Source organism: Pleurodeles waltl, chromosome 2_1 (genome assembly GCF_031143425.1).
Source record: "Pleurodeles waltl isolate 20211129_DDA chromosome 2_1, aPleWal1.hap1.20221129, whole genome shotgun sequence".
In the NCBI taxonomy this organism is placed as follows: Eukaryota; Metazoa; Chordata; class Amphibia; order Caudata; family Salamandridae; genus Pleurodeles; species Pleurodeles waltl.
The window spans coordinates 181,229,604-181,254,897 of NC_090438.1; the positions used below are offsets into that span (position 1 = coordinate 181,229,604).

The following is a 25,294-nucleotide window of genomic DNA, read 5'->3' on the forward strand; positions in this document are numbered from 1 at the left end:
TCACCTTTTACAACAGCGCCAACGAGCAAAAACAAAAGAAAACATGAGAAGAAACTGAGAAAAGACGACTAGGCAAAATAACAGAAAGTTAGCTTTAAAAAATAAAACTTTGCAAATTTGTGCCAACTGGACACGTTTTTGCCAGACACAAGCCTTCTGTTTGCGGGGCACTCAAAGTTAAAAAGAACAAATAGTACCTCGATTACGTTGGAAGCAGCGGACGGGCACTAATTAAGTTGCATCAATTAGTGCTTGATCCCTGCTCCACACAGAGAAACAGAAATTATACCAGGTGTGCCTTGACAAATTACGAAGCTGTAAAGAAGAGTAGCACGCAAACCAATAAATGGTGAGTGACAGACGGGCTCCAAGCCCTTTATGGAACACAACAGTCTTGCAAGCGAGACGCATGCGCTAGCGCATGCTTGACCCTAAAAAAAGGGTGGCTGTAAGACCTTAGAAGTCAGTGCCCTCCATGCAGAATGTGAAATGGGACCCTAGAGTCTTCCAGATGGATATTCATTGGTCTTGTACTCAAAGGGGGCTCTTTCAAAGGGTTGCGGGTCCCCGCTGGCGTAACAAAGGCACCAGTGGTGCGGGCAAACTCTAGGGGGCCCCTTGGCCCACAGTATTCGAGCCCGAGAGCTCCTACAAGAGTCCAGGAGGAGGCCTCCATGTACTGTGCAGGGACTCAAGTTTTGTTACGCCGCTGGTGGGACCTCCAATGCCCAGAGGACCTGCGTTACACCTCTGTCATGCACTTATGTTGGGCCTCTATCAGCCATCAACGATTACTAAACACATCCTGCTCGTGAAAGCAGAGTGGCTTCCTGAGCCTTTAACTCTTTTGTATTCCAAGCCATTGCACGCGTTCTGCCAGCATGGCTTAGGGGCTAATAATAGCCCCTTTCAAAGGCAGAAACCGTGCCACCTAAGTCCCCTTACCCCCCAAAACCACCACAGTGCCTGCAGTAGCCTCCGTTGCAGCCCCACTAGAAGTATTTGATATTTGGTGAAAACAGTGTGGGACATGCTGATTATTGCAAACACTTGAAATAACGGAATAAGTAAATATATTTAAGTTTCATTTTCAGTAGATGACCAAACAGCCCATAAAATAAGCAAAACCATTCAAGAAAAATGCAACCTTTATTTATTTTTTTAATACCTCATTAACAAAACTGTTTTAAGTTTACAAGTGTGCTAAATAAGAATCGTAGACTAAAGAGTAATACGGACATCTGACTTAATGATATGGTTTCTTTTCACAATTTTGGATTTCGTAATTCGTTCTTCTACCAAGTCTTTGAATCTACAAAAGCCTACACAGAATACATTGCAATTCAAATAAACAATGTTTAGGTTGGAAATAAGATGGAGTGTACTTCTACTGTAAAATGCACTATTTCCACAAAATGTAAATAAAAATATCAGCATTAAAACCTGTGCTTTTCCTTTATTTCCAGTGACAAAGTGCAAAGTACAATACATAATAAACTGTGTTATCGGGTACTATGCCATTTGGAATGCTCTACTGTTCGCCACGATACTAACAGTAACAGCGCTTTTAGAAATTCCAGAGGGGAATACGTCTCTTGAAGCACATAAATTCCAACTAAATCTCTCACTGTAGAGTTTCCTCGTATATTGTTTCCTAAGGTTATAATGTTCTTCTGTAAGAGAACTCAGATACTCACAATTCTTGATACAATTAACTGGCATACTTCATTAGCAGGCGCCCCCCCTTTCTCAAGTATGCTGGAAAACTAATCTTATGCTGTATTTCAAGTAAATCTTTTACATAGGAGCTGTCATCATTCTAGCAATTATGCCTGCTTCATAATCTTATGTGCATTAAAATGTTCCACGTATGCAGTCAAAACATAGTATAAATATACATGCACATTAGCAACTTCTTTCCAACTATAGGGTGCAATTCTCAACCATATAAATCTGGCGTATAACATATTCCTATAAGTATTTTTCCTTTCAGTTTGGTAACCTATTTCTTTAAACAACTTGAAGTTTTCAGTTTGCCAAATCATTGAAGAAAAGAGCATGTAGATTCATAAAACAGGCCCCATTTCTCTTGTATCAGGGATGTCAATATGTTCTCTCCCATAATTCAAATAGTTTATCAGAGACTTAGACACGTATTAAGTAAATATGTGCACTGTACTGCGTCCATCAGTATGATAAACATTGTTACGTACTATGAAAACAACAAATAAAATAAGAAATCTACCTAGAAAAATCAGAGAAATTAGAGACCCATTTCACGGAGCAAAGACACACACTGAACAAGCATTAGCAACTCCAATAGGCCTGGCAATGGCTGATAGACCTTTGACTATGTCAATGGTTGCTTTAGTGTTGTCATGATTTTTGCAAAGCTTTATTGATGGGGGGCCATCATTAACCTTAAAAAATGGCTAAAAACAAAAATATGTTTTTGGTGTCAAAAAGCACGTTGCCTTACTCCCGTCACTTAGAAACTTCCTTGTGTGCTGTCACTCACAGTGAAGTCAGCCAGTTGTTAAATCTGGCTGACACACTGCCCGTGCTGTTTGTTGAAGTGGGCCAAAGGAAATGTGAATGGCACAACATTGGATGAAGAGGGTTAGAGAAAAATGAGTTTAAGTATGTATAACATGCATATCATTTTAGTAAAATCATAAGTGCTTGGCTAATTCCAGACCTAAAACAAAACAAAAACAAAACACAATACAATTTCGGTAGGTCAGCAAACAGGGGAACAAAGGGGTGTGATTGTGAGGTTGAAGGAAAAAAAGAAAACTGTGCAAGACAGTGAACAATATACAAGAGTTACAGTTATGAGCTGTGGTTTCCACATTAAATAAATGACAAATGAAGTGAAGGTACAGATAAACACATTTACTGTAACAGAGGTCCTGCAATGGGGTTCAGATGAGTTATGACAGCATGAATAGTAGTCACTAGGGAGAGAGGCGGTGGCATCCTCAACAACGACTTGCAATTATTTGCTAAAGAATAGTATTACTCTGTAAAACAGGAACATTATCTAGGCTCCTACAGACCTACTGGCTTTAAAGATAAGGAAATTAATGGAGAATATTTTAAAGGAAAAGAACAGTCAAACACCAGAAAAGTTCAGGTACATGATACACTCCAGCATTGTTTCATAAAATTAGTCATGTAAGACAAATCTTACGTGTTTGACTCAGAGAAGAAGCAAATAACTAGCCAGAGGAACGGGTGGGATCTAAATGTGGCATGTGATATCTAAACATGTTGTCATGACCTGAGCTTCAGGTGAGACTGGTAAACTGGCAGGGGCACTAGACAATCAACAGAGGGCAACAGCATTCAATTCAGTGGATCTATCCTGTCGAAGGGAGATGTCAAGTGTGGACCGACCGAGCCAGTTTTCTCTGACATTTACAACTGACTGCTGAGGAACTGCTATAAAACAATTTAGCATGTGACATACCCAGACTGAATTGTAAAAGTGTAGTTGACAATCTCGTCTAGGAAGTGATAATTCTGGTTTACTTCGGTCAAGTTAATATTATGCAGTGAGCAGAAAATCTCACGAGTAATAACAGGTAGGACAAGACAATGGCACTGGCATTATATGCTTGAATTATCTTTTCGATAACGGAGAGGGAGGCGCGAGCAGGAAGTGATGTGTTACTACCATGTGCATCACTGTCCTGGAGGAAACCTCTCTACAGGCAGCCCAGATACAGGTTGCCAAAACGATGCACGCTGTAGAATGCAACGCCAATAATGCGAAGGTTACTTAGTTATACGTTTATTGAAGACAAGAAATGAGTAAGAGAGCAGAGAACACGGAGTCAAACTGCTCAAAAAATAAAGAGCTGCGCATTCTGTAGCAGGAAGCACTCGTCCAACTAGATGTCAGAGTATAAAAATGCACACAGAGGAGGGAATGCAAACAAAACAACAAGGTCACAGATTAAGTAGAGAACTCACTAAAATATTAAGAGTCAGCAGGCTTTATTGAGAGGCCACAGAACAAAATCAATTAATATTACCTTAGTCTCAAACTAGACAAATTTAAGACCAGTTAGCTACTTTATAGCAATTGAGGACGCATTAAAGTGCTGTCATAAGAGGAAATACATTTCGGTACAGAAATGCCTTCTTACTGAAGAAAATAATTCAGACTCCAAAAGGAGGAGATGGAAATGTCAGCCCATTGCAGACTTATCTCGAAGATGATTATTTTCCTGATTCATCATTTGAAGTTTTATATATAACAAGTAATGGAGTGATAACCTAAGAATTATTCCATACATTCAAGTAAACATTCCGACGTGTTTCCTACAAACATACTGAAACAAGAAAAATCCACTCAAATATATTCCACATTTGATGACCCTGTAGAACGAGTCAATGCGTTTTCAGTTTGTCTTAACATTTACCAGCACTCTATCTTAAATAGGTGAAAATGAGTCAAACATAACATTTGCTTCCAGATTTGATCAGTTCAATAGGACTCTGGTACTACGAACTCAAACTCTGTAGTGCCATCTGAAGGATTTTGTTTGAAAACGTCTTGTTCTGCCTGGGGCCTGAAGACATCATGCCAGCTTATGGGCTTCGATGGGGATTCCGACTCCGCTGTTTGATTGACAGTCTTTTCTTTCACAATCTCAGAATTACAAACCATGTCATCATTCGCAACAGGAATGCTGGCCGAAGGGTGTGAATTAATAGTGTCTGGTTCCTGTTTAATTTGAACGGGCTTGGCTGGGTGCAGAATATAAAGCCTGTGGTCCTTGGATGGGTCTTGACTATGGGCCGATTTCATGTGTGAAATAATTACTTTATAGTCAATGAAATATTTGCCGCATGTCAAGCACTGATACCTTTTCATCCCCGTGTGGCGGACTTCATGCTTTGTACGGTACTCCGCCAAAGGAAACACTTTCTCACAGTAACGACAATGATACTTCTTTTCCCAAGAATGGCAATTAAAATGTCTTTTTAAACCTCCTAAACACACATAAGATCTTTTGCACACAATGCAAATGTAGTAGACCTTTCCTTCAATGGTGAGCTCGTAATGGTCTTCATGCCTCACTTTCATGCGTTTGCTGTCTGGAGAACCATCAATCGATCTTAGCAGTTCGACTGCTTCATCTTCATCAAATTCCTCTTTTATTGGGATAACTATGTCATAGGTGTCTTCACCAATGTTTGCATAAACCTTGCAGTCATTCGACAGCCCTCCAAGATCAGATGGTGTATCCAAAGTGATGATTTTCTTACCATCCATAATGTGCTGCAATCCTGCTCCTGTATTTCCCGAGGAATCTTTGTTGATTCCAGAATTAATAGTTGCAACTTTAATTTTTAGTTCTCCTGGTTTAGAAATATTCTCTTGAGTAAAGGTAGCAAACTGTGGCTCCAAAACTTTTTGCCTATCAATGGATGCTTCTTTTACTTTATTCACCTGATGATTAAATGGGCTTGCTAATGGATACATGCTAGGTTGACTGCTATTGGTAATGATCGCAGGGCTACCTTGAGCAAATGTTGCCACATGTGTACCCTGAACCTTTGGCCCATTATCTGATGCTTCTTTACCTGCATACGCTGGATTATGAAATGCAGTGGTCACGCCATATGGGCTTGAAGGCCAACAGGTGTTAATGGCCACAGAGCTATTATCAAAGGTATTGATAGATGAGACCTGCTGCACAACTAAATTTATTGCTGGAGCGATTAATTGCTGGGGGAAGGTGCTGATGCTAGAACAATTAAGGAGAGGTTGGTTTAGTAATACAGTGTTAGGAATAACACGACTTTGAGAGAAGCCAAGTGTTGCAAGACTGCCTTGTGCTTCTTTTGGGCTGAAGGTAACAGCTACACTGGGATGAGATGGTTTATCACCTTCGAAGGGTGAACTGTGTGGATCTGTTGGCTTTACAATAAATGTAGTTTGAGCAGAAGTGCTACTACTGGCACTCACTTTTTGTTTCAGAAATTGAACTGTATCTGCAATGGTCTTTTGAGGTACAATTTTAGTATTTTTTAAAATGACTGGTATTTCATAATCAGTAACAATACTTGGAATGGACCCAAGTTTTTCAACACTAGCTTGCTGCTGTTTTTGGCTTGACAGGTCAACAGATAAATCAGGTTGAGATGGTCCATCTTCTTTGGAAGTTTCAACGGTCTGAGCTATCGGTTTTGGGATAAATGGAGTTTGAGGATCAGTACTACTGCTGGGACTTGTCTTGGGCTTCGGCAACTCAATTGCATTTGACATGGTTGTTTCTGTCGGAGCTGCAGTATTGTTTAGAACACATGGTTTTGGTGGAACTAGTTGAGAACAAATAATGTAGCTTGGAGTATTCCCTTTTGAAGTAGGATCAGTTTGAGTAGGAGCCGAGGTATTACTGTTGGCACTCGTCTGTTCCTTGGGCAATGGAACTGGATGCAATCTAGCAGATTGTTGTGCCAACTCAGTATTTAAAATAGATGGTTTTGTTGCCACAAGCTCAGAACAAAAAATTATTTCATCATCAGTGTCTTTTTCCTCGTCCTTGGAATCTGCGAGTTGTTCGGTTTCCTTGAGCTCTTTATTAGACAATACAGCCCCAGGTACAACAGGCACTGCATTAATTGGAATGTCTTTGTCATTTGCACTATTTGTTGTGATCGGCTTTTCATTACCAGTCACCTTTTCATCAGCCTCGTAGGGTGAGAATTCCACACTGTGATCCTTGATAAAACTTGCCATGCTTTTCACCTGCGATAGAGGCGCACCCAGTTCAGCAAGAAATTGAACTCCTAGTAACTTCCCAGAGCTAACCACCTCATGCAGCAAATCAGAGCGGATCCGAACAATTTTGGAACTGTACATATAGCCCAGAATTTCTGCAAAGATTTCTGCTCTAACAAAATTCAGTTCAACCACTTGACAGGCCACAGAGAACTGCTGGTGAAAGTATGTGCTGGCCGCTGAAAGAATATTTTTGTGGGCTCTAAACTTTGTGTCCTCCACGATAACAGTGACATCGCAAAAGATTCCTTTGACACGTTGCTCATTTAAAGATGACAATAGTGTACCACCGTACTTGGGATCAGTGGCTGTAATCAGTTTTCGGCGCTCCATGCCTATGAAGTGGAGGAAAAGAAGTGAATATTAAAAGATTTGGATCCAATAGATGAAATGCACATTGTTAAACTAAGTATTGACCCTGGGATTTTGAATGTTTTACAGGTTATATATAATCCTTGCAAACATGAAACACCTTTTCCAATCAATAACAAGCATTGGAAAATCAAACAAGGCGTCTGTTTAATGTGTGAACATATGGAAATACAGCATTCGCAATTTAATGCCAGGCAAATGAAAGAAACGAAAACTGAACGATGTTGAATGCCCCCTTGTGTTCACTAGAGGGCTGTTTGTTTCTAAGTGAAATTAAAGTAAGATGGCAAGGGTATAAGTTGTAGCCTCTATTGCCAACCTAAATTAACTTTACACAGAAAGAAAATCAGGACTATAATGAAGGCAAAGGAGCGGCTTTCGTTTCAGCCACACTACTGAGAAGCTGTGGGAGGAACTGGCAGAGGAATGATAAATGACACAAGGGAAAGAGGGAGGAACAAGAGGATGGGAGGTACGAATTACACGGAAAACGAGCAACACCACAGAAAAAGAGGGGAGTGTTGAGGAGAGAACTGTGAGGGAGGTGCTGGAGAACGAGGAGCAACATACACAGGGAAATGAGGCGGGGGGATGTTGGTAGGAGGAACTAGAAGCAACACAGGGGAAGTGGGAGGGTCAAAAAGAAGGAACGACAGGGAGATGCATGGGAAAACTAACAGCGGAGAGCGATGGGTGAATGAGGGCAACCACGGGCCAAGGCTAGCAGGGAAAGTGGAAGGAACAAACTATGAGAAGCCACCAAAGGCATGTAGTTGTACAACACACCCTCATCTACTTCAATGCCAGCACGCTACTAGAGATGGAAAGACACTTGAAACTTTTTGGGATGAGCCAAGATGAGCTGTGATTGCCAAAATCCCAAGCCAATGTCTTACAAAGTCTTGCTAAAAAAAAGTTGAAGGGGACAGACATAAAGGCCACTCTACGTTTACTGGCGACAATAGGTCTGTTTGACAACGGTCTTTTAAAAAAGACAGACTTAAAAAAAAAAAAAAAAAAAAAAAAAAAAAACACTATCTATGGTACTTTTTCCGCTACGGATCGGGCACAGATGGTAGTTTTTTTTGTAGTTACCAATTCCGAGTAAGACAACAGTTATGAAACGTTCAATTTAGCAAACATGGTGTATCTTGGTTAAATAATTATGCAAAATAAAACCGCCCGGAAGATATTTTTTATTACACTATTTCATTTCTACTTAGGCAGGCCTTGAAGGAAGGTCAAGGCATGAAAGGCCTTTAATAACCATGAAGTACAGCATTCAAATATTTGCTCTGAGCACTGAGGTGTGTATATATAATATTTTTAAACTAAATGATTGCCTAAAATCCCAGCTATAAGTAAATTAGATGTGTTTTACAAAACCGCGGGTTTACCTGATAACATACTTTTCATGAAAAAGTCTAAAAAAGCCAATACTTTTTGTAATTACTATTATTTTACTTCAGATGTTTCTAAACGTGTATGAAGTGCTTTAACTTCACTTCAATAAGTGAAGTTACATGAGCGTTATCAGGGTAAGCACGCTGGAAATTAAAGTGGTCACTTTGGTCAAATTTCCCTGATATATTTTATATTTCATATACCCACACAAAATTCACTGGCAACGAAGGTCAAATACGAAGTGTTAATTAGAAATTCATTGTGAGTTTTTCAAACATATTGCCTCCTAAATCAAAGATCCATGTCTCATAGTAACTCCCAAATTATAATCAATATCTTCGGAAAACGTATAAGAAATTGTAAGCAAATTTATATTTGAACTGGCATAACCACCTTGCAACAACTCACAGCCTGCAAATACGTTTGTGATATTTAATTTAAGTCATGATCGGCGAAGTGCTTTGAAGTCATTCAGTAAAGATCATTTTGGTACGGTGTGTGTTCCTTTGTCTCAATTTTACACTTCATTTGTTCCATTCCCTATTGGTTTAGAAGTTAGAACTATCAACACCACAGTTTATAGGTCCTCACGCTTTTACTTTTGTACCTTGTAGCAATGTTGGCTTCATCGACTTGAATTGATATTATTCTCAACCACTGAATTGCAAAATAAATCCATTTTGTGCTGGAGTATTACAGCATAGTAGCACGCCATTCTGAATAAGGTTTTAGAGATCACTAGAATATCTTTGGTTGGACTCGGGAACGAAAAGTAACCCTGGCAAAAACCCTCATCCCAGCCCTGTTCTGGTCCTATTCTCGATTTCCTTTTATCAATCCATTAATTGTTGCTCAGTTTCTCTTCTCCGGCTATGGTGAATGCTTAATGCTTAATTCTGTATTTTTGTATTCTTTTGCAGTTCAAATCATCGACAATGTTTAGGCCAGGGTCCCCGGCTTCCAGTAATGACTCAGCGTGTGGTCCCCAGATTCCAATAATGTTCCGTGGGGTCATCGGCTTTCCATTAATCAAAAAGTGGGGGTCCACAGAAATCAAAAGGTTGGGAACCACTGGTATATAGCACTTCAATGTTCTATATATTTACAGGGTTATCATCAGGACGTGAATTTCACACACCATACCTGACGAGATTCGGCAAAAAAGGCATATGTTGCATCAAAGGTCACGACAACTGTGAAAGTAGTAAGAAGGCTGCTGAGAAAATAGAATTTGCTTAATAAAACAGGGTCAGAAGACCACCCTAAATATTGACAAACAGGGTCAGGAGATCACCTGAAATACTAGGAAAGAGCGCAAAAAATGCCTAAATTACTTTCCCCAAAAACATGATTATTTCTGTGCAAGTGAAACAAATGAGTAACGAGCCAAACTGCGCGCCAACTGGGGGAGGGGGGGGGGGGGGGAGAGTAACCAGACGCAATTTGTAAACAACACATTCTGTGATGACGATGCTGAATACTTAAAGAATTAAAGCTCACAAAATTGGAACTTCTGGGTATTCAGGTACTAATGTGGGTATTCTAGCACTAAAAGACTGCAAGAAAAAAAAGAAAATCACAACTGGAAGTTTCAGCAGTGCCACCATTGCCGTCTGATGTCCATACAAGCGCAGTGCGTGCAAGAGAAGAGCCAGAAATGAAACAGAAGCCTTATTCCAGGTCTGCACAGGGGCACAAACTCAAGAGTCCCAGGATCCAAGGAGGCAGTCAGGGTGAAAATACATATTTTAAGGACACTCAATGAAGACTTATGGGCCTAAAAAATACAAATAAAAAAAAGTGAGGGAAATAGGCTTTAGATCCAGGGAATTAGAAATCAGATCATGTCTGAGGGTGAAAACTGTGCAATATTGTAGGCCTGGCTTAGGAAGCACATATGTGTTACTTGGAAGAAGAGGTGGCTTTCTTTACAGTCTAAAGTGCTAGGGATGTGCTACATACGTCTGTGAGCGCTGAAATTAACGTTAATAATTTTAACATGTATTCCTATATTTGACTTAACATATAAGATGTATTAGCATAGAAAAATAACGGGAGACTCATTTTGCCTACTTGATTGGCCACCATTGTGTATGGGGTTGTTAACTAATAATGTATTAATATGTATTAAGTGTTTATATATGCTTGATAATGCATTACTCTGTCATTCTTGAAGCTAATTATTACAAACTTTATTTTGTACTAACTAAAAAGCCTCAACTTAACAAGGCCATGGTTAAATTGAGCATCTGCCAAAACATTGTAAGTTGTTACGTTAATTGAATGATCTCATGTCGACTGTATAACAAGTTCTTTTTCTGAATCTCAAACTTGTTCAGAGCTTGTATTAACAAAAATGTATTGCTTTTGAGGAAATGGTGTGCAACCCAAGAATGTTTCTACATCACTGTAACTGTTGATTCGAAGTGTATTTGGAATGCAGAAGAACAATTAATTATCTGATAATGAACAGAAGGTTCCACAAGTTGATTCTTATTGTATCTACTGGATGTACGCAAATGGAGAAGAACCAATCATTGATGCATGGAGGTCTAACATTTTTCTGATTTGTAGTAAATCTGTAATTGGACAATCTTCATCGTAAGATGCTTCTAACCACTGAACAACGTGGGACAATTTTGTCTTAACCATCCTGCAGGTGGAGTGTGGGGCCATTGCCAATCTTTCCTTGCCGATTTACAGAGCAACTTCTTTGCTGATTTACGAGTCACTTTGATTCTTCCCAGCCCGTCTACTGAAGTTCTGGTACTTTATTATTTTTGAGTTATTTCCTCATGCTCCATGCAATGATGCTGGTGCTTAAAACCTAAAAGCGTTTTGCAGCCTGCCTTAGACATTAACTTGATGGGTCAGAGAACTTAAGAGTCCAAATACTGAACTATCCCCCTTTTCCCAGAACCCCTCTGTCCTGATGCGGATGACCTCCTGATGAGGTTTATGCTGTTTGCTGATCCTTAAGGATAGTTATGATAAATTGCCATGTTTATTGTTGTTTGTCTTTTGTTTACCGGGTACCAACTGCTGTTTGGTTTTGATAGAATCATAGCTAGATGTTTTCTAAATTCATGTTACTAAACCTTTTGCATGAAGCTCAACATGCTGATGCTAATCTGGAGTTAGTGAGGTGTTTTCCTCTAATCATTTTGCTTATGGCAACGAATCTGACAACATTCAATTGCTGATCAAATGTATGATATTACGCTTGCTCAATTACTATTACCATTGATTTGTACTGTTGCTATTGAAGTCCTAGTTGTTGTAGCTATGATAAAGCCAAGATTCTTTAGGCGTTTCGGATAACCTGTGTTGTTTTTATATTTTTAATCACATGGTTTAGAGACTAATTTACACGATCTTAGCGTTGTAAATATAGATAAACATTTTAACCGATATCAAAGGTGTGATTATTCATGGCCAAATGGTGCGTTCTTTACTGACACTCTAATGATTTGTATTTTTTAATTTGATGTCTTATGTGCTACCTAGGGTATGAACATCTTAAACAAGTCAAAAGGTTAATCTGCTTTGAGGACGCATCAGCTTATTAGTTACTATAACTAAACAGATAAGCCTGGGCGCGCACACAACTTTTGGTGGCAGAGTTTGATGGTTATGTCTGTTTAAGAGCATATCCTACGTAGTTGATTTTGATTAAAGATTTTTTTATTTCAATGATGCAAAATAGAGAGAAGGTATGTCCCTAAACGCCTGAGGTGACTTTCCCCAGTCCTTGGAGTTTGCGTATGTTTATTGGTAGTGTCCTCAGCGTTCTATTGAGGGAGAGCGAGAATGAAGTAGATCATGCGCTTGCACTGCTTTTGCAAATTGCAGATGAATTGAGTTTGGAAGGAGTAGAAGGAGTGTTGGTACTCCGAAGTGTGAGAGTAGGGAAGTCAGCAAACTTCACGTGTGTGGCGCTTTGTGCTAAAAAATTATCCATGTGGTTGTTGGTATATGGGCCCTGTGAGGTCTAAGAATCCAGAGTATAGAAAAGTGTATGAGACACTTGTTTTTTGTTGTAATCTGTCAGCTTAGTAGGTCGATCGGGGTGGTCGACAAGTCAAGAGTGTGAGTCAAGGTGAGTGAAAGAACTTTGAGATTTGGCAAGTCCTATGTGCACCAGGACAGACCCACTGATCAGACAGAGTAAAATTTGCAGGTCGAATTTTGCTTGCAAATCTGGGGAACTGAGAAGGAAAGAATTGCTGCTACAGCGAAAACTGTCAGTGAAAATTCGGTAAGGTTCCTGAAATTATTGTGATTCCCCTACCTAAAGTAAACGGACAGATTTGTTTTATTGGTTTTGTTGAAGTGCTCGCAATAATTTGCATTAGTTGAGTTTAGGAGGTCAAGCAGTAAGACTTTGTCAGCGGCTGTAAGTGTGACGTCATTGAAGCCGCCCTCGGATAGGTTGGTTAGTGAGAAGGCTCACGCATAGATTGGTGGACAATCATGAAGCGTGATTGGTTGAGAAGGTAGACAAAGAGAATTGTGGGATTAAAAGTAATTTCCTAATTAGCAACTTTTAACATAAATTTGTGAAAATCAAGTTTTTCAAAGCTCTAAAAAGCATACTTAGAGGAGATGAATATATTCCAGCTAGGATAGGAGAGGTTTGTCTGCCAGAATGTACTCCAGCATACATTGTAATTGAGCAGAAAGGGGCCAGAGCATGCCTTTGGGTTAAAACATTGGTGCAAAAACACAGAAAAGGAAGGGATTTTAGCATTTTCTGAAATTTGAACCTTTAATTTGAGAATTTTAGAAAATTTGAGGCAAGTAATGCATGGTTTAAAACCTCTGCCGGGACCAGCTCAGTTTGAAGTATTAGAAATCTGGGAGCTAGTAGCCAGACAAAAACAAGTGTTGACATTTGAAAGAAAAATTAGAAGAGCAGAGAAAATACTTGCGGAAGCTAGGTGGGATAATGAGCAGAGACATTGGAGATTAGATACCTAACAGGGAATTATAATGTTTCCGGCAATTTCACAGGACAGTGAGAAGGAAGCAAAGACAGCTTTTAGGAAATCAAACAGGAGCCCATCTGCTGATGGAGAGCAAAAATCAAAAGAGACCAGGAAGTTGTTGACTCCTGATGAAGAGTCAGACGATGAGTAGTTTATTTTACAGTTATTGAGAAATCATGCACCACCATAAGTGGCACAAGAAAGCAGTCCAAGAACTAGTGTGAATCCCACTGCACTGACACCGGTTAACATGTCACAGAGTTCAATGCAGAGTAATCTTAACATGACTTGAGAGTACTGTACAGGTTAATCCTAACATGACACAGAGCTCAAAACAGACTACTCCTCACTTAGTGCAGGTACCAATGCAGAGCAGTTTTAACCTGCCTACTGCGTCTGTAGTACAAAATCAGAGTCCACAGCTGAGTATTCCTAGGATTTACCCAGATGTGCCTATTGTAGATGGAACGAACCTGATAATGCCGACAGGTTTAGCAGAAACTAATGTTGGACCATCCAGATCCAACTCCGCTCTTACTACCTCAAATGCAGCCACAAGTGACTCCGGAATACACTCCTATAACAGGGACACAGACATGTCTATATTGATGGGTCAGAATAAGAGAGTGATGCACCCTCAGAATGCAAATGCTAGACCAAGTCCAGACGCTGCGTCTGTACCTGTCACTATTGGTCCAGTCATACCATTGCTTGCTCAAGAAAACAATGGCACAAATGGCCAGGGAATCCTGAGTCAGAGTCGAGTGGGAGGAGGACTTAATGATAATGCCAGAATAGTCTCTTCTGTGGAACAGACTTGTGGTGGAACAGGGTCATTGTTAGATTTGAGTCCCTTCAGAGCTACTCTGATTACTGAAGCAGGGTTACATATTGGTCCCAACTTGAAGTTAATGACACACCAACCTCCAAACTTGACTATACAACAGTTATCAGGCACTCAGCCTAATAACATTTCACTACAAGGTTTGAAAGCTCAGCAATTGACCAAATGGTTAGATAAGCTTAACAGCCCACATTGAGCTCCGAAGGGAGAGGTATACCTGAACTATACTTGTCTTTCAATGGAAGCAGGTGAACTTGTTGAGGGGACCATGGGTGTAAATCGCCTTGAGTCCTATACAGAAGCAGAATTACGATTTTTGTGTCAGAAGATTACAAAAGAAGCATGTGAGATACATCGAAGATTAGCAGACCTAGCAGAGAAATACAATTTAGACACTGAGAAACAAAATATTTCAAGATAAATTACAGGTTAGAATTTAATGTGAAAGATTTTGAACATGAGATCTGCAGGGTTTCTCTCAAGTGAACGTAAGAGAATGTGAACAATTTTCACTGCACTCAAATCCGTAGCTACATCACACACCCAATAATTAAGAGGGGAAAATACACAGAGAGAAACTGGTTGAAACATGTGTTATGAAATTAATAGGCTGTTTGGTTTCAAATGTGTACAGTATTCTCGATATGCAATACCCTAATGAAGAATTTAGTAAAACAACTCTGACAGGTTAATTTCATATACATTTTAAGGACTCCATGACCTTCAAAACCTACAGGATAAGAGGACTATCTACACCACCTGCTTTCGAATTACTCTGGTGAAATTCTGATCTGCATGGAGGTTATATTTCACTTTTGACCAAATCCTGAGCTGCATGAAGGTTATGTTTAACTTTTGGCAAAATTTTGATCTGCAAGGGGGTTATGTTTCACTTTTGGCTGGGTTGTTTGAAAGTCCAGATTCTAAACTTAACATTCTCCGATTTTAAGTTGAATTATACTGTTGTACCACATAATGTGACTGCTGTGAGCAATACACAGTGGTTTTCATACTGCTTGAGTCAAAAAAAAAAAAAATTTCACTGTGTACCTTGGTTGCAGCTACACCTAAAATTCCTCCACAACAGAAGTCCCCAGACACGTCTTCAGCTAAAATTGGCTAGTGCAAAACCCTTATATACAATCTGGTGAAAGTTTCAACCAGTGTTCTATCTGGAAATCTCACAAAGACCACCTCCCTTGTGACATTTGTGTACTAACTTTGCACAGGAAGCCTATATTTTGTACCATCAAACAGTCCTGTATTATTGCGTATGCACCTACTGATCAGAGTGTGACTGATGTATTGTACGACGAGGTATGCATCTCTTAAACGTTATTTTCAAGACAAAGATGATCACTGACCAACCCTATACACATAATCGATCCTATATTATAATCCAGCAATTATGCTTCACTTGGTTCTTAACTGGTAATAATGCAAAATAAAATTTATGGCGAGTTAAAAAGATAGGCTACCCAAAATGTCCTGGAAAATGACCAATTCCTTTAAACATTTTAAAATTATTGTCAACCATAGGTGTCTTCTGAAATGTTCTCAAACATTGGCCTCCTAGTGAGTACACAATGTTAGGCTAGAACAGAGGTCTTCAAACTTTTTGATGTCGGACCCCCTCTTAAGAATTTTTAGACATAAGGACCCCCTCCGGAAAAAAACTTCTAGAACCTGGTACTTCTTATCATCAACAATCATAAAATGTTCCCAATTCCAACTGCAAATAAAATCACAGTGTTTAGCAAACCAAAGGTCAATAAGTGAGGTGGAGCGGTCAAAGATGTGGCTAAAAATTAAAGGTCCTCAGTTATGAGGAATTGGCGCAGTCAGTAACACACAAGTCTTTTTTCTGCACTGCCCTACGCCAATTTAAAAGGGCAGGAATCGACCATATTTATGAAATACAGAACATTCCTGTCCTCCCCCACCCCCTGCGCTGGTTCACAAATTGCTGTTTAGTGCTAATGTAGGTAGGATTGTTTTTGTGCAGGAAGGGGAACCTTTCCTCCACAAAAAGAATCCAGAGAGGCATTTTCCTCTTTCTATGTGTGCTGCAGAATGCAACACACATAGTAGGAGGAAACAACGGGGAGAAATGAAAACATTTCTCCTCATTAAGTCTGCCCTGGGGCGGCGTAAGGTTTTGGCACTGCTCCAGTTTACGTGGTTTTGAAAATCTGGGCAGCATCAAAAGTCATGGGTGTTGCTTGGGAACAGCCACCGCAACTCCCATGAAACGCCTCCCTGGTGCTGAGTAAGGCAACTCAGTGCCTTGCGCTGCTTTGCATTACCCCATATCTATGAGGCCAGGCAAAGCCACGTAGGTTGGTTTTGCGTTTCCTCATAGGTATGATTGAGAGGCTTGTGCTGCTGGAACGTCAAATAAAAGTGATGCTCTGGCAACGCAAGCTTCTCATAAACAACCCCTTAAAATATTCTGTAAGTATTTTTTGGTCTATTACCGTCCGGTGCCTACATATAAAATAACAGCCAGCTTAAATGAAAAATAAATTAAATAAAGTTATAACTCAGTGGGAAATGCACTATAGTACATTATGAAACCTCTATTAGTTAATATACTGCAGAGGTCAAGTCATTATTTTTTATTTGCATTAAACACAGTATAAAATAAGACTACTGCAAAATGTTTTTCCATAAAATATTGCTTCCAAAATATAGATTTTAGTCATACGCAGACCATATGTAATACAATTATTTTTACATAACTGTCCCTTCAACACCTCCTTAGGGGTAGTAAACACCATGTAAATACAATTACAATTGAAAGCACACACTTCACAGTCCAGTTAACCCTTCTCACTACCACTCAAAAAGAATAAATCTTTGTCATCACAAAGCTTCCAGTGATTCGATCAGTATCGGCTCCCAAGCATCCTTTACATTTGCAGATAACAGTTTATATTTGCAGATTAACTGGTAATGCATATTTGCATTTCTTTCAGGCACCCTGGCAAAAATGTTTTAGATTTCTGCCCCTCCCTCACATTCACTTAGCAGGAGACTCACTGAATGACAATTCAGCTGAAGCTTTTTAAACTATCTAAATTAACCATCCCAGGACCGTTGTCCTTTTCCAAAACAAAGATGTTCTGGATTGGAGGCAGAAGTGGCTGATGGATGAACGCCCCTCTTGGGATGACTCCACTGCCCCCCCTGGGAGTCGCGACCCAACCTGAAGACTTCTGGCGAGAAGGACCACTGTTAATTAGAAAACAGCAATGTAGAGAAAGTGTGAGAAATAAATATAAGCAGGTAGAAAAAAAGGGATTTGAAAGACCAAGATAAGGTTTAAGGGAATGCAATAAACAGTGGGAATATAAGAAACAATTTAACAAAATGTAACTAACAAGTGCACTGTACTTCTTCAGCATTTTTATGTTTTTATTTTTTAAACTGTTTGTTGGGGGGTGGGAGTAAAAGAAACATGGACAGAGGTAGCGGGGAGAGAAGAAAGCATGAATTAAGGACGTTTGGGTAGTAGTGGCGTAGGTATTGCACCTCCTATTAAGAAATGCAGTTGTGGTTAAGTATACTAGACAATGGAACTTAGGACTGGTACTTATGTGGTATTGTGCACCCTACTACCGGGGATACAAGCAACAGTAGGCCTAAGAGGTCCACTGTGTATATCAAACTTGGATGAAGATACCTTAGCACTCAAAATAGAAGTCCAATAAGTAAAAGTCTTTATGCAGTAAGTCCAATACAGGGATTTTATTAAATTGTGGAAAACTCTGTGGTCTCCAGTACATGTATCAGTACAACAGCTGACAAGTGTTTCGTCATGACAAGTGACTCTTTCGAGGCTAATGGAGATATGTTGCCTAGCAGGGTCTGAAAGAGTATGTATTAAAAAATAAAAAAACACAACTGTATACCGCTAGTCTAAATAGGACTTGAGGGGCCTAAACAAGTAAATGAATGCCTATGGCAGATGGCGTCCTGGATCCCAGGGAAGGGAGTGTGCCATCAAACACTGGCCAAACTGAGGTAAGCAGAACAAGAAAAACAGCCGGCGTTTGAAGTTAGGCAACTTCAGCACTGGCTCAACATCCTAGGACTCTGGGCACATCACTTAATCTTCCTGTCTCCCTATAAAATTAATGTGTATATTCAATTGTATTTGAGTACATGTAGTGCTTACTACTCCTGACGAGGTGTTGAAGAGTTTTAGAACCAAATTAACAATACAAAGCGTTTAGCCAAGGTTAAATGTAAAAGCAAACTGTAGTTTGGAGTGTTGATGTTTTATTATGTGAATAGCATGCCCACTGCCCTCTATCCCAAAGTGTCCCCACCGTTTGGAAAAAATACTGATCTAATGGGTACTCTTGCTTCAAGACCCCGCCTCCTGTGCTACTAAGCTCTTCATAACACCCTGTATTACGGGAAGAAAAAAAAAATTGGGATTGAGATTTTCAAACTATTGTAAATCTTGCCAAAAGTCCTACTATGATGATGCTAACGGTACAATTTCTTATAACACGTTATTACCGTGAGTACACTAACCAAGGTAGTATACTTTCTTATTCACACTGATTTGTGTACTCTACCGTCAAGTAAGCATCAATCAGAGAATGATAGATAATAACAGATACATCTCTCTGGAGGCCAAGAAGGCCTTCTACCACACTCACGGTGACCGCCCCCAAGCACACACTTCTCTGCGCACAGAAATAGGTTTTCCTGCATACCATTGTAACCCGTGTATTTTTGCAGACTTCTACGGTGCCAAGTCCCACTGTGGGGACAGTGAGGTTAGGACATTTTTGTTTTACGTGAAGATTGTGAAAGCAAAACTGTTAATTGCAATCTGGAAACGACCACTGCTGTCTAGGGCTCAAAGTGCTGCAAAGTGCTGATAAAAGCTTCAGGGCTCACTGGAATGGACAACACGATGTTACCACATTTCCTTGTTTATTCGCATACTTCGGACTGTAAGCTGCAGCGCATGTTTTGCAGAACGCGCCCACTTTCACTTACATCACCTCTAGATGCGTCCAGAGGTAAATGGATCCTTAACGGACCAGAACGTTTAAGAGCAGGATACAAGGGGATGACGCTGAAAGAAACCTCTGCTGAAGCGATAAACAACCGGGGAGAATGTGCCTTTATGTAATTAACTGGTGCTCGTGTTAAGCTCTCCAATATCAATGGCTCAAGTCCATGCTATATATAATAACCGCAATGAAAAAAAAAAAATCACTTTTTAATCTTCAGGTGCCTACAAAATCACTCCACTGTGAAAATATACATTATAATCTCACGAGTTACCAAGCCCTGAAACTAGAGTTGCCGCTCATATGCGTTGCCTACTAGAGGTAGAAACGGAGTGCAACAGTCCACCACCTCCTACCTACAAGTGTACACAATCCTGAAAAAATGCTGGTCCTGCAAGTCTCTTTCTTCAAAGTACGACGAATACTAAATCCCTTTCTCCAAACAACTGAGTACATCACACCAGAGCAACGGTGTGCACAGTGCCTGGCTGCACTAATTATCAACTCCTGAGATACAAAGAAGACTGGATCCAGCCAACAGTAAGTCCTGGGCTAGAAAAACAGACGGATAAGGTTTGGGAGGTGGAAGCACACTATGAGATGCTTCCAATTCACCGCTGATTTAAATGTATATTGGACGTTGAGATAAACAACTTACCCAGGAATATCAATTCTTTCAAGCTCACTTCCCTCCTCTTTAGCCTTCATGGGACCATGTACACTAATTTTCAACGTGACAAGTAGGAGGATGGAGCTTAGGAAAAAGAATGAGGAAGGGAGCAAGAGGGGAGAGAGATGAGGGGCAGGCCACAAAAGAGAAGTCAATACATAAGATTACATATTTACATGTGAAAGGGGCTAGAATAAGGCACCCAGGGAGAGGAGTTAAATATAAGCAAAGTCAAAGTATAAGAAAGAGAAATGAGGAAGGAGAAAGATAACTGAAGAGGAGGAAACGAAGAAGAGCAAAGTGAATATTTGGAATTGAGGAAAAGAAAGGTGGACGTACCTCTTCCTACCCAGGGAAAGGTAGGAAGAGGAAGGGATTGAAAGACTGAGCGGGAAAACAGGTAGGCAGTGGCAGATAAAGTGAAGAAAGTCAAATGCACAGAGGTGTTAAAGAGAGGCAAAAGGCAGAGTGCAAGCACAACAACTGGATGCAACTAAAAGGCACAATGCAAACTCCAATATGATTCTCTTCAAAAATGCCTCAACTCCCTACAATGGGCTGGCATCCGCATAGTATCAACAAGATTGGCTTTTAACAACTCCATTTATGAAAAAAGTGGGACTTCTTTAATCATTTACAATTCCAGTTAACATTAACATACAGAGCATGGTGAGATCTGTGGTTATTGTTTCTGAAGAAAAACACTGTTTAATATCAGTACCACTGGGCTTAGGCCCAGAGGTATTTCTCGAAACTGTCCTACGACATTCTTGAAAACGTTTTTGTTGTCTTGCAGAGTACCGAGACAACTCTATTCTTCAGGAACAATCAGGACAAATTAGTTTGACAACCCACACATTCTTCTTCCCACACAAGGTATAAAAAGAAACCGTGTAACCTCTATAAGTGTCTAATTCTTGTAACACCAAACCTGGGTATATATTCATAAGGTTTACATTTTCTAAACACACAACAGCAACGTTTAACACATTAATAAATCATCAGCCAATCACTGGATATGTTTCGCTTTTCATTTGGAGACTGATGACAACTGCAGTAAAAAAAAAAATATATGTATATGCTGACCATGCACAACAATAGACAATTTTTCAGTGGGAACTTCCTTCCCAATTGGCAAGTCAAGATTCACTTCAGTATGTGGATTTCTCCTCTGGATTCATTCTCCCAAAAACGATCTCTGCGCCTCTCATGTAGGTTCGTGCACAAGGAGGAGCCACACAGGCGCTCACAGTTTTTGGATGCTGTCTGAAGAATGAAAGTGTAGATCTAATAAATTTTTGCAATCACTGCCACACCATCTGAGAAACGAATCCATTAGGACATGGCAGACGTGCCACATTCTGGAAAGACAATCCAGAAAATTGATAGGGCTTTCTCAAGAACTTTAATAAAAGATAACGCATTAATCGTGCCATCTGCTACACAGGAATAGCTCAGTGTGTAGTTTGGGTCCAAACATCCAAAAGTACCTCGATCACGTCTGGAGCAGCAGACGGGAACTAATTAAGTTGAATCAATTAGTGCTTGATCCCTGCTCCACACAGAGAAACGGAAGAGATGATAGGCATGCCTTGACGAATTACAAGGCTATAAAGAACAGTCCCACACAAACCAACAAATGGTGAGCAACAGGCGGGCTTCAAGCCCATTACTCAACACATCAGCGTCTCACAAGCGAGAATCATGCGCTAGCGCATGCACTCGCAGGCTACAGCCTAAAAAAATAAATAAAAAACAAATAAAAAAAAATTAAAAAGGAGGGTGAAGTGAGAAAATACTCTCTCATTATTGACAAAATGCAATGGTTGCTTCACCGTTTAGGTTATAATAGAGGACGGTTTACAATAGCAGTTAAAAATGTGTAAGCTAAAACAGTAATCCAAAAAATTTAAGGAGAGGTCCACAAAGAACATTTCTTCAAAGTACGATGAATATTAATTTTAAAATATGAGGATGGCAAGAAATCGTTACAGAGACAGAACAGGTATATTTTTACAAATAAGAACAATATGAATGCCTAAACTGATTTCACTTAGTTTTATTGGGTTATCTACCAAACATTCCATGTGACTATTACTATGCACACCAAAAAGCCACCTGCTGTCTAAGAACATTTTTACATTTTCATTCTTATTAGCAAAGCTTAAGAAATGTATTGGAGAAGGAATGCTAGTCTAAATGACAGTGTGGATTTCTTAAAACAAAGATGCATTACATTTTACAAGTGTGAGTTTCCTCATTTTATAATTTACACGAACCAAAATGCAATGAACATATGCAATATTTAGGCCTTAAATACGTCGTGCCCACGCTTCATAGAAAACACAAACATGTTTATTTAAACTTGTCAGTAAAAAAACACTTATCAGAATATTGTCCTTTATATGGCTTTCCAATCAAAAAAGCCCTTGTTTTAAGTCTGGGTAAAGGTTGCCTAAACCGCCTTTACGCACGGTAGAAGACAAGTATCAGTATTAGTTTCGCTGATCTAATTGCTCACATATACAAAAATTAATAAATTAACTAGTACCAGTCAGCAGCAAGAAGCAGCTTCCAAAAAATGGTACTGATATGCAACAAAAGCACCATACAAATCTAAGCATTCTATAGACTGCGGTTCTAAAACCAAATGGTCCATGAAACAATACTTGAAGACATGTTTTTTACGCCTTGCCGTTTCAGTGTCATAAATTATGAGGTTTACTCGCTCAAAAACAAAGCAACCTAAATGCCCTCATGAGCAAGTTCATTTAATTTCTACAACAACCTGGAGTAGTCTTTTTCGAGAACAAAAATTATTTTTCTAAAAGTTGATCATATTAGCCCTTATGTAACCGTAGCAATATTTGTTCTGATACTTTGGTTAGGGTAACAGTTTCACACACGCATTAAAAACAAGTGACAAATACAGAAACCAATAAAAAATATTTGGGGCTTAATATGATACAATGTTTCAGCATTAAAGTGCTAATGAGATGGGGAGTATGTCTGAAACACAAATGTCCATAACTCTATAGTTGCATATTAAGTCGATATTTTATCGGAATAATAATGTAACTATTGCTTCCAATTTAGTGTTCATTGAATTTGTACTGCTGCAACACGCTTTTTTAAGTCTGTACCAGTCTAATGAATGGGAAGCCAATCCAAATTCTCACTAAGAAAGGATCTTTGGATCTGGATAAACGTTGAAATATTTCCCAACAAATGAAATGTCCTTATTTAAAGGCTAGGCTTAAGGACGTGGGGGCATAAAATCTGATTTTACTTAATAAAAAAAAATAAAAAAAATCGGTCATCAATTCATGCTGAGTAAGTAAAATGAATCTAAATGTTGCCTTTGCTTTTAACTCTCGAGTAGTTCAATATGATTCTGGTATGACAAATTCGAACTCTGGACTGCCATCAGATGTCCCTGATTTAGTAAAATGTTGCTCTCCCTGCATTTGGAAAACATCTTCCCATTTCATAGCCTTTGGTGGAGAGCTTGACTTTTTTTCCTCTGAAGCAGTCTCTTCTTTTATATTCTCAACATTATAAACAACTCCAGCATCATGTATCTCAGGAGCGCTGCTTGAGGGATTTGGATTTTGAGTATACGTATATGGTCTAATTGGCAAAGTCTTGCATGGGTGAAGGTGATAAAGCTTAGGGTCTCTGGAAGGGTCTAGACTATGAGCTGACTTCATATGTGAAGACATAACTTGATAGCTGACAAACAGATTGCCACATGTCAAGCACTGATACCTTTTCTCTCCTGTGTGGAGAATTTCGTGCTTTGTACGGTATTCTGCCATAGGAAAAACTTTCTCACAGTAATGACAAGGATACTTCTTTTCCCATGAATGACAATTATAATGTCTTTTCAAGCTTGTTAGACCCTCATAGGATCTCTTACACACAATGCAAATATAATAGACCCTTCCATCTACACGGAGCTCATAGTGGTCTTCATGCTTTATTTTTACACGTTTGCTATCTGGAGAACCATCAATTGATCGGGGCAACTCAACTGCACCATCATCTTCATCAGGGTCCTCCTTAATTGGTATCACAATGTCATATGTATCTTCCCCAATGTTGGCGTAAACCTTGCAACCAGTAGATAGTCCTCCAATATCAGTTGGAGTATCTAACGTTATAGTTTTCTTGCCATCCAGGATGTGCTGGGACACTGCTCCCGACTCACTTAAGCATTCTTTGCTGTTTCCAGGATTAACATTTCCTATTCTTATCTCTCCTGGTTTGGAAATGTTTTTTTCAGTAAATGCTGACATTTGTGGCCTCTGAATTCCTGGCCCATTGAACCCTGTTACTTTCTCTGTAGTTGCACAATGATTAAAATGGGTCAGTGCCAAATCTGGGCTATTGGCACAGCTATTATTAGGATTAAAAATAGGTTTGACTGAAAAGGTACTATTAATTGGCAACTGCTTCATAACCATATTAGTAGTAGGAGCAAGGTGTTGCTGGGATATGTAGTTCGTGCCAAAATAATTAAACTGATGTGGATTTAGCAGCAGGGTGCCAGGTATCACATGATTTTGAAATGGACCAAAGGTTGCAACACTAGCTGGCTTTTGGGTAAGGCTTGATATAGTACCAGACAAATTCGATTGTGCTGGCGTAGCACTCTTTGAAGGTAAGTTGCTAGAAGATTTTGAAGGAGTCTGAGCAGAAGCGCTATTGCTGATGGTCAGCTGCTGGGTGGGCACTTCAACTACATCTGGACTAGAACTTGTTGGTGTTATTCCCGAACTGTTTAATCCAGGTGACTTTGGTGGTACAAGTTCGGTGCAAAAAATTACATCATCATCATCAGTGTCTTTTCCTTTATCCTCGCAATCACTGGGCTTATCTGGTCCTTTGACATCTTCATTGGAAATGACAACCGCCTTGGGTATGGCAGGTTCTGTTCTTATATCATTCACTTTACTGAGTACATCTTTCGCAGGGTCCTCAACGGTACTCTTATCAACATCCAGGACATTCTTGCTTAGGTTAGAAGAAGAGGCTTCCACAGAGTTACTCTTAGCACAACCTCCAATGGTTTTCACCTGGGACAATGGAATTCCAAGATCTGCAATAAATTTAACTCCCAATAATTTCCCAGAATTTATCAGCTCTTCCAGCAAATCGGAGCGGACGCGGACAATTTTA

At 39.6% G+C, this 25,294-nt stretch overlaps 2 protein-coding genes across 3 annotated transcripts in view; both read right to left on the reverse strand.

Annotated features, from left to right (window-relative positions):
• The window catches only part of LOC138262270 (transcriptional regulator Kaiso-like), a 297,541-nt gene that overhangs the window by 186,450 nt on the left and 85,797 nt on the right, over positions 1 to 25,294 (reverse strand). Inside the window, exon 2 of one of the 2 annotated variants that reach the window (XM_069212155.1) lies at positions 1,131 to 7,134. The exons of the other annotated variant lie outside the window; for it this stretch is intronic. Coding sequence (XP_069068256.1) covers positions 4,496 to 7,132 — 2,637 coding nt within the window. The 5' untranslated portion in view covers positions 7,133 to 7,134 and the 3' untranslated portion in view covers positions 1,131 to 4,495. Of the gene's footprint in view, positions 1 to 1,130; positions 7,135 to 25,294 lie in introns of those variants that run through there. 2 annotated transcript variants of the gene reach the window in all.
• The window catches only part of LOC138262264 (transcriptional regulator Kaiso-like), a 141,486-nt gene that overhangs the window by 30,680 nt on the left and 85,512 nt on the right, over positions 1 to 25,294 (reverse strand). The gene's annotated exons all lie outside the window — the stretch shown is intronic.